Source organism: Lepidochelys kempii, chromosome 1 (assembly GCF_965140265.1).
Source record: "Lepidochelys kempii isolate rLepKem1 chromosome 1, rLepKem1.hap2, whole genome shotgun sequence".
In the NCBI taxonomy this organism is placed as follows: Eukaryota; Metazoa; Chordata; order Testudines; family Cheloniidae; genus Lepidochelys; species Lepidochelys kempii.
Genome location: NC_133256.1, coordinates 152,854,085 through 152,868,615, shown reverse-complemented (window position 1 = coordinate 152,868,615; position 14,531 = coordinate 152,854,085). Strand labels below are relative to the sequence as shown.

The 14,531-nt window shown below is 38.6% G+C and overlaps 1 protein-coding gene across 17 annotated transcripts in view; it reads left to right on the top strand.

The window, feature by feature from the left end:
- Positions 1-14,531, top strand: part of CASK (calcium/calmodulin dependent serine protein kinase) — a 425,127-nt gene that overhangs the window by 391,520 nt on the left and 19,076 nt on the right. For 10 of the 17 annotated variants that reach the window (XM_073358759.1, XM_073358766.1, XM_073358724.1 and 7 more), the window contains 4 exons: positions 5,469-5,537; positions 6,985-7,020; positions 12,544-12,740; positions 13,706-13,821. In XM_073358759.1, the coding sequence (XP_073214860.1) occupies positions 5,469-5,537; positions 6,985-7,020; positions 12,544-12,740; positions 13,706-13,821 (418 nt within the window). The remainder of the gene's footprint in view (positions 1-5,468; positions 5,538-6,984; positions 7,021-12,543; positions 12,741-13,705; positions 13,822-14,531) is intronic. The other 7 variants (XM_073358793.1, XM_073358753.1, XM_073358802.1 and 4 more) reach the window with 3 other exon arrangements.

The window sequence follows — 14,531 nt, the reverse complement described above, 5'->3', positions numbered from 1 at the left end:
CATCTGCAAATTTTATTAGCACACTTCCACTTTTTGTGCTAAAGTCAGTAATTAAAATGTTAAATAACTTTTGTCCCAAGACAGATCCCTGAGGAACTCCACTAGTACCCTCCCTCCAGCCTGACAGTTCAGTTTTCAGTATGACCCATTGCAGGCTCCCCATAAACCAGTTCCTTATCTAACTTTAAATTCTCATATTAATCACCACATTCTCCCATTTAACAAATAATTTCTCATGTAGAACTGAATCAAATACCTTACTGAAATCCTGGTAGATTAGATCTATTGTATTTCCTTTGTTAACAAATCAGTTTCCTTCTCAAAGAAGGAGATCAGGTTGATCTGGCACAATCTACCTTTTATAAAACCATGTTGGATTTTATCCCAATTACCTGTTTATTTCTATGTCCTTAACTAATTTCTCTTTCAAAATTTGTTCCAAGACCTTGCATATAATTGAGTTCAAACTAATAGGTCTGTAGTTTTCCAGATCACATTTTTTCCCTTTTTTAAAAATAGAAACTATATTACCAATTCTCCACTCATAGTGTATGACCTCTGAGTGATTCTTGGTTCCCAATGTTGGGAAGCGGGGCACTTTTCAAAGGGGTACCAAACTTACTCAAGGCATGCTTTTTAAAATTTTGCTTGGGTTTGTGATAGTTTCCAACCATTCACCTGTTCAAGGGGCACTATATAGATTTCATGGAATCAAACGTAGCCCACAAAACGTTGACTACCTAATGCTACTAGGAAAGTCAGGACAAGACACAGTCCTCTGAAGCTCCTCAGAAGTAAAAGCTGGTCAGTGGAGCATTACACTGAGACAGATCTCAGAATACCCTCAGGGCCACAGGCCTTTGTAGTAGGCCAAGAAAACTTCCTTGGGGAGGAGATGCTGTCAAGAGCCTGTGCAGCTATGTGGTGCCTTCTGCCTCCATCTGAACTTTTTCCTACCCAGGTTAGACAAATAGGCTGAGTCTGCTTCCAGCACTTCCCAAAGTTTGCCCCTTGCCAAACTGTCATTTGACAGGCAAACCAAATCAAAGGTATCCAAGTTAAGCCATATTTCATCTATACTAGACAGTCAGAGAGGTGGGGAGAGCCAACAGGAGATGACCACATCTGAGGGGACGAATGACTCCTCCATATGACTGTCATAATTTAGTGCTAACTGGAAAGGGTCTGCTGAAAGTGGAAGGAAGCTCTCTATGTAGGAGAAGGAAATTACAACTTTTTGTCTGAATGCATCCGATGAAGTGAGCTGTAGCTCACGAAAGCTTATGCTCAAATAAATTTGTTAGTCTCTAAGGTGCCACAAGTACTCCTTAACTTTTTGGAAGGAGAAGTGTCTTCTACACACCATCTAATGTTACTTAAAGGGGCAGATGATAACCCAAATACAGCAAAATAAGGAAAATTCCTTGAAGCATAGATAAAAAAATGTTAATACAAAGTAACTTATTTGGTCTCATTTGGATAATTGGAAGTTGTTGCGCTTGAAGATTTTTGCAAAAAAAAAGAAACAATAGACGTGTTTCTGCCAATCTGTTAAGTACTGTCAATGACTAAGGCAGCCAAATGACTATGTATTTTCTCCAAACCCATCTAATGGAAATATCCAGAGCTATTTGGTTTTTATGGTGGATTTTATTGAGATAAAAAGATCTTAAAAGTGATAAGACTAGCAAACTTGCAGCTCTGCTGTTTCAGGTCTGGAGCTCCTCTAGGTGGCTACTCATGGAATTTCATCTTAAACCATACCCAATGAGTCAAAACTTAAGTCCTGAATGCTTTGTTGAGTTTATACAGCACATCAAATAGTACGGGCAACAACAATAAATAGTGCCTGTTATTTGAACTATTCATTCGCATTTTGAGATAGTTATGAGTGCTGTTATATAACTTTCTTGAATATGTTAATACATTGTTAATGGTGAAGTCTAATCAGATAAATGTCTCGTGAGCAGTGTAGGTGGGGTCCTGGCTTCTAATCTTCTTGTTAAATGCACTGTCATTTGATAAGCTATACGCAAAGGATTTCAATTTTTTTTTTAATCTGGTTTTTCTCATTTTGTTGTCTGTAACGTTATGATGCTAACAATTGAACATATCTAAAAGGATTTTAGACATGGAACATTACAGTTCAGCACTCTTGATTTTTATACAATGTGTGAATTACTTATTTTGTTTGCTGAATAAGTATCCAATTAGCGCTTGAGATTTCTTTGATGATGAGCTCATATTGTAATGTACTGTGCGCTCCAAATATCAAGGGTAAACAGGAGGTTCAGCAATTAACCCTTTTTTCCCCTATACAAGACCCAAAATCATCACAAATCGCCATTTCCCATTCCATAATATGTCCCAGCATGCGCTTTGCAGATAATGTCTCAACCACCATGGAGCTCCCCTGGAGCATAGAGCCACCTTGCAAGGCTCAGGCAAGTGGTGGCTTTTTTGTTATATGGAATCACAGAATAATAAAGTGCAGGGCTGGAAGGGACCTCGAGAGGTCGTCTAATCCAGCTCCCTGTGCTGAGACAGAACCAAGTAAATCTAGACTATCACTGACAGGTATTTATCTAACTTGTTCTTTAAAAACTTCCAGTCATGGGGATTCCACAACATCCCTTGAATCATAGAACATCAGGGTTGGAAAGGACCTCAGGAAGTCATCTAGTCCAACCCCCTGCTCAAAGCAGGACCAGTCCCCAACTAACTCATCCCAGACAGGGCTTTGTCAAGCCTGACCTTAAAAACCTCAAAGGAAGGAGATTCCACCACCTCCCTAAGTAACGCATTGCAGTGCTTCACCACCCTCCTAGTGAAATTTTTTTTCCTAATATTCAACCTAAACCTCCCCCACAGCAACTTGAGACTGTTACTCCTTGTTCTATCACTGCTACCACTGAGAACAGACTAGATCCATCTTCTTTGGAACCTCCTTTCAGGTAGTTGAAAGCAGCTATCAAACCCCCCTGCCCCCCCCCAATTCTTCTATTCCGCAGACTAAACAATCCCAGTTCGCTCAGCCTCTCCTCATAAGTCATGTGTTCCAGTCCCCTAATCATTTTTCTTGTCCTCCACTGGACTCTTTCCAATTTTTCCACATCCTTCTTGTAGTGTGGGGCCCAAAACTGGACACACTACTCCAGATGAGGCCTCACCAATGGCAAATAGAGGGGAATGATCACGTCCCTCGATCTGCTCGCTATGCCCCTACTTATACATCCCAAAATGCCATTAACCTTCTTGGCAACAAGAGCACACTGTTGACTCTCATCCAGCTTCTCATCCACTGTAACCCCTAGTTCCTTTTCTGCAGAACTGCTGCCTAGCCACTCAGTTCCTAGTCTGTAGCAGTACATGGGATTCTTCCGTCCTAAGTGCAGGATTCTGCACTTGTCCGTGTTGAACCTCATCAGATTTCTTTTGGCCCAGTCCTGTAATTTGTCTAGGTCCCTCTGTATCCTATCCCTACCCTCCAGCATATCTTTATCTACCACTCCTCCCAGTTTAGTGTCATCTGCAAACTTGCTGAGAGTGCAATCCACGCCATCCTCCAGATAATTAATGAAGATATTAAACAAAACCGGCCCCAGGACCGACCTTTGGGGCACTCCGCTTGATATCAGCTTGATGTACAACTAGACATGGAGCCATTGATCGCTACCCGTTGAGCCAGATGATCCAGCCAGCTTTCTGTCTACCTTATAGTCCATTCATCCAGCCCATACTTCTTTAACTTGCTGGCAAGAATACTGTGGGAGACCATATCAAAAGCTTTGCTAAAGTCAAGGAATAACAAGAAATCCTATTCCAGAGCTTAACTATCCCTATAGTTAGAAATTTTTTTCTGATATCTAACCTAAATCTCCCTTGCTTCAGATTAAGCCCATTACTTCTTGTCCTACCTTCAGTGGACATGGAGAACAATTGATCACTGTTCTCTTTATAACAGCCTTTAATATATTTGAAGACCTTATCAGTTTTCCTTCAGTCTTTTTTTTCCCCAAGGCTAAACATGCCTATGGTCAAGTTTTCTAAATCTTTTATCACTATTGTTGCTCTCCCCTAGAGTCCCTCCAATTTGTCCACATCTTTCTTAATATGTGTACCCAGTATTGGACACATTATACCAGCTGAGACCTCCCCAGTGCTGAGTAGAGCAGGACAGTTACCTCCTGTGTCTTACCTATGACACACCTTTTAATGCATCTCAAAATATTAACTTTTTTGTCAATGGCATCACATTGTTGACTGATATTTAATTTATGATCCTCTATAATTCACATATCCTTTTCAGTAGTACGACCACCTAGCCAGTTATTCCCCATTTTCTAGTTGTGCCTTTGATTTTTCCTTTGTAATTGTAGTATTTCACATTTGTCTTTATTGAATTTCATCTTGTTGATTTCAGACCAATTCTCCAATTTGTCAAAGTTGTTTTGAATTCTAATTCCGCCCTCCAAAATACTTGCAATCTCTTCCAGTTTGGTGTCATTTGCAGATTTTATAAGCATACTCTCACTCCATTATCCAAGTCATTAATAAAAATATTAAATAGTATTGGACCCACGACTGACCCCTGTGGGGCTCCTCTGAATGCATTCTCCCAGTTTATCAGCAAACCATTGATAACTACTCTTTCAACTAGTTATGCACCCACCTTATAGTAATTTCATCTAAACCACATTTCCCTAGTTTGCTTATGAAACTGTCATGTGGGACTGTGTGAAAAGCTGCAGTTTAGCAGAATTTTATTCTGAATGTATTTACTTATTAGAAATGTATTTATTTTGGCAAAATTTTATATTTATACCAAGGAGAGTATAAAATTTAAAAAAAACTTGAAACTTTACAAAGCCATGGCATAAGGTGCAAAAGAAAAACAGGAAAAAAAATGCAAAAGTTTTAAAAAGTCAGTTACCTCACCCGACCAGCCAGCTCTAGGCTCCAGCTAGGGTCCTCCAGAATGGTTGAGGCAGTGTGCATAGGGACATTTCATGGAGCAGGAACAGATCATTCCCAACATTGGCACACCTAAATGACTAGAAAGTTTGTTCAAAATCAATTATATGCTGAAGACTGCTGTTACCCATCCTATTTAAATTGTTCAGCGTATAATCTTTAATGTTTTTGTGAAAGATAGCTGCTGATGTGCAAGATCATTTTGATTGCCACATGAGGCAACGCTTAAGAAGTGGTCCCAAATATTGGGGAAATTCAGAAAACTGACTCTTGAGGTATTAGTAATATTTAATGTATAGGATAAACAAGCAAATATCAAATTATGAAAAACTATTCCATATTTTGGGATACTTGTGCAGTTTATAGTATGGAAACTTTCTCCAAAGAAACAGCTGAAGAAAGTATTATAAAGCTGTGGATGTAACTCTTCTTTTAAATATATCTGTGTTCCTGTAATAGTGTTGTGTGTTAATGAACCTTGTGTCTTATTTCAGAGAGATTCCCCCTCTACATCCAGACAGTCCCCAGCTAATGGTCATAGCAGCACTAACAATTCTGTTTCGGTAAGACCTCCAGTTCCAGACAGAGAAAGTGTGCAAATTTTGTTGGTGCTCATCTACCATTACTGTTATAGTTACATGTTTTCAGTGGAAAATTATGTTCTGCTGATATAATCAAGGCTACTACAATTATAACTCCCCATTTTCTCCTTTTAAGGTTTTTTTTTTTCAACAACATATTCTTCTCATTAACATTAAATTAATTAAATATTAATAAGTGTAACATGGCAGGTCATTCATCCTTAAAATGTTCTTAGCAATCCCTTGGTCCTAGTTGCCTCAAAACTAAGCAAGGATTTAAAGTGGAAGCATTATTTCCATTCTAAACTTCTGAAGCAGTGTTTCAAGGAAGAATAATTGCAGAGTAGGTATTTCAGGGCTTTTCCAATGTTGGAGTTTTGAGAGACCTCTGGAATGTGTATTCGTTTCCGCTATCTGAGTTAAGGAATTGGTGTGCCCTCTGCTGTTGTGGTACGTGCACATACTTTGTGAAATATGAGCCTTGCCTGGGTATGGAAAGCAAAAGGAAGTGGCTTTAAACTGCACTACAAACCAAGCTAGTATCATCACATCTTTAACACAAAGTACTTCCAGTTCAGCATGTATCCAGGTAGAAGGTGCTCTTGATTTCAGATATTTCTCAATAGATGTTGAAATTTGTATTGTTTATCATTTGTCACTGTCGTGATTTATATGGCAAAACATTACAAAGCATCTGTATCTGCAAGTTCCTTCTGTAAGATTTCTGTAAGAGTGCTGCTGACACTCACAGTTGGGCGCACTCTGGTAACTTCAACAATGCCATCACTTCATGGGATTGTGTATCATCTGAAAAACCCAGACCAGGGCAACTTTTCCATCAACTATTAAAAGTAAATTATAGTTTAGAAATGATTAGCTTCAAAGTAAAGTATTTTAATTATAACAATGAAAGATAATTATGTGGATGGAGAACTTCAATAAATTTCTGTGAAAAATACTGAACTTGCAACATAATAGACACACTCATAAATTTATTCCTGATCACAATTTAACATTTAATATCTTTCTAAGATAAAATTTAGTAATATTTATTGTAACTATTTCCTATTTTCTAGAAACACATCCAATTTAAAGTATCTATTAAATTGAAAAAGGCATTCTTATAGAAAGCCTCTTTCACTTGCAGGTGCTTTTGTGTTGAAGATGCTGAATCATTTATTTAAATAAAAAAAAAAAAGCACATTTTCTATCTGCTTAAACTTTTACCTGCTTTCTTCAGCTTGCTGCTAAACAGCCTGGGTTTGATTTTCTTTAAGAAATAAGAACTTCTAAGAAATGGGTTAATGTTTTATACACATGTACATGTAACATTTTGCTGTAATGTAACAAATTATACTAACAAATGATGTTGTATACTCTAAAAAAGTAAAATGAAAATTTCTTCTCCTGGGTTGGCTTTGTTCTGCAGGACTTGCCATCAACAACACAACCAAAAGGACGACAGGTGAATAGATATCCTCCATGGAAACTTTTCTAAACTTAGCTGCTAGTAGCCAACCCCTTCTTACCTTTTTCCATTCTGTATGTGCTGGACTATAACATTTAAGCTTGAAGAATGCGTCCATTTTGTTTTTAACTCATTGTATATGGCTAATGCACAGTAATGTTTTTTCCATCCATTTATTTGTGTGTGAGAGACACTGGGAGGTTCATTGTAATTTCAGACTATGTCATTTTAATTATTAAGAACACATTCATAGATACATACAGCACTATTCAAATTTGAAACCTGCACAGGTTTTCACTTTGGAATAAAATACAGCTTTATGCTGTGCCAGGAATTTAGATCAAACTGTGGCAAATAAAGGAAGCTTAAAATAACTTAAAACCTCATTCTGAGAAAACTTTAAAAGTTGTTCATTATTTTAGTTTAGTTCATAACTGGTTATTAATGTTTACTAAATGCTAAGGATTACTTTTATGAAGGGCCACTAAATCTGAAGTTATCATCCCATTTATAAGGCTAATTTACAACCCCATACTCTAGCTTCACCAAAACCAGCACGCTGCAAATTTCATGCACCACATTTTATTCCACGGTACAGATTTCTTCTGGAAAATTTTGAGCAAATTTCACAAAGCATTTAAGGGAAAGAGATTATTTTTGTTTCTGATCTCTTTTCAAAGATTTGTATAATGTTTAGCTCTTATCTCTGTAAACTGAATTACAGTCCATCTTCATTTTTCCTGTAGTGCTTACGGAGCACCTTGGTTTAGTTAGATATTTGAGGGTGTGTAAATACCAAACACAAGTAATTACATTTTATATATATAATATGCACCTGAGTTTGTGTATTATGTGAATGCATCTATTTGAAATACATGCTGCAATGTTTGCATCGCTCCAGCAGCACTTTGTCCTCAGTGACAGGTGTCTTCTTTGGGCCAGATTCTGCTTTTAGGCTCTTTGGATAGGACCTTTCTTGGCTGTTTATGGAACAAAGCAGTACTCTGAGTGAGTACGTATGGCAGAATCTGGCCTACTAATAGCAGCCCCTGCTTTTTCGCAGGTAGAGGGAGCAGAGGGCCCTGGCTGCATTGGAGCCAGGTGACATGTGAAACCATCCTTCACCACCAGCAGAGAGGGAAAAGGAGCTCAGCTGTTGGTGCAGGTTCTCTCTCAGAAGTGCATCTTGGGTCAGAAGAGCGGGAAGAGCCAGGAGGCCCTTGATTATTTAATTTATTTTTTTTTAACATAAGGCACTCAAGGGATTTTTCAATCCCTTCTTACCCTTATGATCTTGGCCTGAAGTAAAACAGTCTTACATAGTTTCATAGGCCAAAGCAGGACTTTTCCCTCCCAAGAAAATTCCAAGAAACTTCTTTAAGGTTTCTGCAAATGCTTCCTAATGATTCTCCTCTGCAGTTTCAAGGAACTTTTCTTTGTTTCAGCTGCTGTGCCATCTTGTAGCACAAGAAGCCCCAGATCCATCTTCATCAGTGACTTCTTGTAGGCCCAACCTTTCCAAGGACTGCCTCTGAGGAAGGGGAAACTTCCTCTGAAACTGAACTAGAGATTCAATCCCTAGCTCTAACAATGCAAAGATTTGGAAATAATTTACAAGGAATATCATTATAACTATGAAATTCAAGGCACTTCAGGATGAACAGATTTTGTAAACGTCTTTTTTTATCAGGCTCAGTCAGCAGGGGGACCTGTTCAAGCAATGGGTTACTCTCCTTTTGTTTCCCGTTTTTGAAGTCCTGCAGTTTCCTTTTGTTCTCTAGAGGTCCCAGGCAGCCAGAGTCTAGTCGTACAGATGCTCTGTGAAACACCCTTTAAGACTCTGTATTCAGCTGACTTTTTTGCTTTCCTTCCCTTGAAGTATTTTTCTTAGTGTCCATCAGTTTGGCCAGGACAGTGGAAGAATCACCATGGGCCCAGAATGGAGTTGGACCCATTCTAGGTTTTTGTAGGGCTCCTAAGATGTATTTAAAGAAGTCCAAACTTTTCCTTAAAGGGCCACAGCAGTCTCTGGATGGAGACATAGTGCATAGGGAAGAATCATACTAGAAGTAAGAGGGAAAAGAAAGGAGGAACTTCTAGGGGTACAAAATATTGATCGCTATTCTAGCCTGTTTGTACCAGAGATGGGGAAAGGCAAGGGTGACTGCAGTAATAATCAAATCACAAAAAACAAATTAGTAAAAAGCAATGAAAGTGTTTTTAAATCCCCATTTTACAGATGTGTCCATTGAGGAAAGAGAATAGGTGACTTACCCAAGATCACACAGAGTCAATGGCAGTGAGGATAAGATTTTAAAATATTGAAAATCCAGCCTTCTACTCTGGCACCTGTCATCAGATGCTATCATTTTAAATAGATTTCAGGTATGAAGGGCGGTGACTGACGATACTAAGATTGCAGCCAAGCATATGGTAGAAACATTGTTGAGAAAAAGAATTGGGTTAGTTATGTAGTGCCATAATGCTTAGCATCCGGGTGCTATTACTAAACTGTTAGAGATTTATTGGAGCTGAATTTGAAAGGAAGTAAGGTGGATAAATGTTTATAAATGTAAGTAAAATATATTGCTCTGTCTTCCAATCATTTATTTAAAATACATATGATTTAAAGCAAGCAGAGCAAATTATGGTCAGAAAAGTGTCTGTGTACAAACAGCTCCTCTTTACTGTGTGTATCCAGAGACATATCTGCTTACTTTTCTGACCAAAAACACCTATTAACTTTGTATTGCAGAGCCAATAGAGCTATCACAGACTGAGCTATATCTTTTTCTGGGGTATATGGCACCAACAGAATCCTAAGTTCCAACTGGAGAATTTTTCTTACTAGTGAGTCTGCAAGAGCCATAAAGATCCCAGGTTGAGTCTTCAAGGCTTCCAGTTAGGGAAAAATATCTTACTGGCAAACCAAGCACATTTGATGTGGAAGGTGGTATTGTGCCAATAAACACAAAATTTCACAGTGCTGTTTTTACAGTCACTTTTCTGACTATAGTCAAATTTTAAATGAGGGAACGGATGGTGTCACAGACCTGGTAGCACATCCCCTGTTGGACATTCACCAGGCTGCTGAGTTTGGATCCAAATTCTGGATCCTGCATGCTGCTAAGCCTTCTGAGGTAGAGCAGCATCCAAGCACTGTCTCTAGCCTCTCAGGCTTTCTCTGGGGATACAGTTTCCCTGTCTAGTACCCCTTGTCAGAAGTGGGACCCCACTGCCCTAGGTCCCTCGACCAGTTCTGTACCCAGGTCTCCTCATTATCTTTTTCAGAGCCCCACCCTCATGGATACTCTGGTTTAGTTTAACCCTTCAGGAACATGTGACAGTTTTTTAACAAGCAACCCATAGGCTTTTCAGAGTAACTTCTTAAAAACACGTGCATTATTCCTAAGGAAAGCGTAGAGATTTACAGATCCGTACACAAGTAACAAACCATCATCACCACAACCATTGCAAATCCCAAAGGGACATAGCCTCCTTACATATTGAGTGCCAACCAGACTGATCTCTAGCTAGGTCCTTAAGACAATCCAGCTGGATGTTGCATCTGTTTTCCGTCACTGGCAATCTTGCCGTGCCATTGAAATGCTTAACGACCACATAATTGTCAGCCATGTAGCAGCATTCCTTAGTAACCACACTTCATAATTCATTGGTCTTCCATCTTAATAATATTTCTATACCAAGAAAGCTGCCAGAATTAAACCAGTGCTGATGGAGGTGGTTGTGGGGGTCAGCCACGAATATCCTCGTTGCTAAAATTGTCCTGCCACTTAATATGGATCAGCTGTTGAAGACAACAAGAGGTAAAAACATCAGTCACCACTCTTCAGCCTTCCTTGGTGCCCATGTTTCATTGCTATATGGTACAGTTGGCATAATCATAATCCTGTAGATCCACAGCTTTGTAATAAGCCTGATGTCCCAGCTTCTCCACAGAAACCACTGATGAAAAGCCTGGAATGTGGCAGCGGCTGCTGCTATACAAGAATCCACTTCTTTCAGACCACAGCAAACCTTGCATGCAAAAGCCCTCTCTCCGGTTTCCTCACCACTCCAAGCACCCTGTAGGGTTTTGGTCAGTCCTTTCAGGGTCTTAAGAGTCTCCTTTCCCCATTCTCAGCCTGCAGGTTTTTTCTCTCTGCCTCACAACAATTACGGCAGTCAAAAGGTTCTCTCTAGCTGAGAATGTGTGTGTCTTTTTAGCAGCAGCTTCTAATGCCTCTTCCTTTGTTCTGCCTTTCTCCTGGGGATTCCTTTGCTCCAGCCCCCCACTGCAGACAGCCTGAGATCAGCAGTTTCCTTTAGCGTGGCCAGTCTCTTTAGCATATTCATTGTCCTTCTTGTCAGGGTGCATGGTATTTGACATGGTTCCTGTCAACGAGTAGCTGATTCAATCTATGTTGAGGGTTAGTTATACATAGAGTTCATAAAATCAATCAGAATTCATAAAGGCGTACATTGACAAATTTCCCAAACCATCACATCTCATCCGATGAAGTGAGCTGTAGCTCACAAAAGCTTATGCTCGAATAAATTTGTTAGTCTCTAAGGTGCCACTAGTACTCCTTTGCTTGTATCACTAATGTAACTTTGGAAGTTAGGATATCTGTTTTCTATTCTCAGTTCTGTCACAGATGTTTTGTGTGACCTTAGTCAGGACATTTAACACCTTTGAGATCCTCTGATTCATGGCACTACATAAATGCAAAGCCTTATATTATTTAAAACAGAACAGTTAAAAACTTCATGTCTGCTGTGTGTACTCCTGAAAGCATACCCTTTTCAGACTATTCATTTTAATACCATTGTTCTAGGATGACACACAAAGTAAGAAACTGGTATTGAAAGAACTGCAATTGCCTATCATTATTGGTGCCTATGAGTGTATATACAACTGAGAATGGATTTGCACTAATTTAAACTATACAGAGATTACCTAGATTCCATCGAAGCAAATATATTTAATAGGGACTATACTGGGTTTCTTATTACGTCTAGTGAGAATTTGGTTTAGTCTAAAGGAGTACTGATAATTATATAGTAATACTTCTTACCATCAAAATCATTAAAATATAATCCAACTTGAAAATGTGTTATGTAGCTTTTGTTGAAGGTAAAGTACAGTTCAAGCCATGAAATGTAGTACTGACTTTCAACGTGTAATTTTAGATGACTGCTAATAATATACAAATTTAGATTTTAGTTTTAAATTTTCAGTAATACCAAAATCTATATTAAAGATTTGTAGATAAGATTCCACACAGAATGCGAACATTTGCTGTTACTCTTAGACTTTACAATATGTCACCAGTATTAAAGGTAACATCACATTGTCTCCATTGTTTTCAGCTGTCACTTATGTTTTCATCATTGTTTCTTCTGCTTGTAAGCATACAGTGTGTGGTAGCTAGAGGTGCAGATCAAATTTTCACCTACTATACTTAATACCAATGAGTGGTAATATGGCAATGTTCTTTACAAACTCCTGTTTTATAGATATATGTAAGAGCACAATTTGAATATGATCCAGCAAAGGACGACCTCATCCCCTGCAAAGAAGCTGGCATCAGATTTAGAGTTGGAGACATTATCCAGATCATTAGCAAGGATGATCACAATTGGTGGCAGGGTAAACTAGAGAACTCCAAAAATGGTACTGCCGGTCTCATTCCTTCTCCTGAGCTTCAAGAATGGTATGTTTTTTGGTTTTCTATAAAAATGAATTTATCCTTGTCATATTTACCTTGGTATAGAGCAGTGTTCTCAACCTTTCCAGACTACTGTTCCCCTTTCAGGAGTCTGATTTGTCTTGCATACCCTGAGTATCACTTCACTTAAAAACTACTTCCTTACAAAATCAGACATAAAACCACAAAAGTGTCACAGCGCACTATTACTGAAAAATTGCTTACTCTCTTGTTTTTACCATGTACTTATAAAATAAATCAATTGGAATATAAATATTGTACTTCCATGTCAGTGTATGGTATATAGAGCAGTGTAAACAAGCCATTGTCTGTATGAAATTTTAGTTTGTACTGACTTCACTAGTGCTTTTTATGTAGCCTGATGTAAAACTAGACAAATATCTAGCTGAGTTGATGTACCCCCAGGAAGACCTTTGTGTACCCCTGGTTGAGAACTATTGGTATAGAGGGCATGCTGGGTTGGGAGTGGTATGTCTCAGTGGGGGTGCAACATGCAGCAGTGTGGAGATTTTGGCTGGCACTGCAGCCTATAGGGCAGCCCCAGGAGACTGCTGTATCTTACCCAGGTCTTCGCTCCTGTCTAAATTATGCCAGGGACATCTGCAGACCCTGAAGCAGCCTAGCATCAGGGACACAAATGTGGTTTAAAGCCATCTTAGTCCCCTCTTTCTCCTGGGCTGTGAGCTCTAAGAACAGTCCTGATAGCAATGCACCTATAAAATATATGTATTAATATTCATCTCTGTAACTGAACATCTTTAATAGAAGAAAGTTTTGAGAAGTCTTGCTCTACACTCGTAAATTAAAACAGCCTTCTTTTTGAAGTATCACATGTCCTTTTAAATACATGTTTATAATAGAAGAGTTAATACTTCAGTGAAAAATGGATACTGTAGTAGGTTGTCCGTAACAACAAGCTAATTAGTTATTTTTTCCCCTTCACATGCCAGGCGAGTAGCTTGTATTGCCATGGAGAAGACCAAACAGGAGCAGCAGGCCAGCTGTACTTGGTTTGGAAAGAAAAAGAAGCAGTACAAAGACAAATACTTGGCAAAGCACAATGCAGGTATGAGAAGCAAGGGTCTTTGAGACCGGGTTAAAAATTGCTTTGCCAGCCAAACCTTGTTTGTTGTTTGCCAGCTGGCACTGCCATGAATCTAGTGAGTTATATAGGAAAAGTTAAGTAAAGCTGTAGCTGTACCAGCAGTTCTATCCTGATTCTCTGTCCAGTATTTAAACTTATAGTTTAACCAATAAGATTGAATCCAACAAATCTGCAACAAGATTAATTCACTATAACATATCCAACAGTAGTATTGTACTGCTCTGGTTTCGGTATTTCAAGGAACTGTGGAAGCTAATGAGATATAACTTTAGTAATCTGTATAAAGTGTTTTATACCATACTATACTTCCTGTCTACAGAGGACTCTGCCGCAGCATCTAGACATTCTTGTCAATAGAGATTGTGTAAATTAGAACATCATTTGCAAAAGGGTGTTTTCTTGAAGCTTTACAGCTGAAAGAAGAATAAATGGCACTCTGAAGTTAAAAAGTGTGATTTCACAGTTAAACTTCCAATAGAATAACATATAACTTCTGCTCTGTTCTCAAGTTATACCGTAGATTCAGCTTTAAACATATATAACCTTGATTGCATTTGGCTGAAATTAGACAAATTCTTGGAGTTATTCCCTTAATGCCTGCAGTTGGCTGAGTTCTGAGGACTGTATTCTATCTAGAATGGTAAAAAAAAATTAAAAGTGTTTTGATAGAC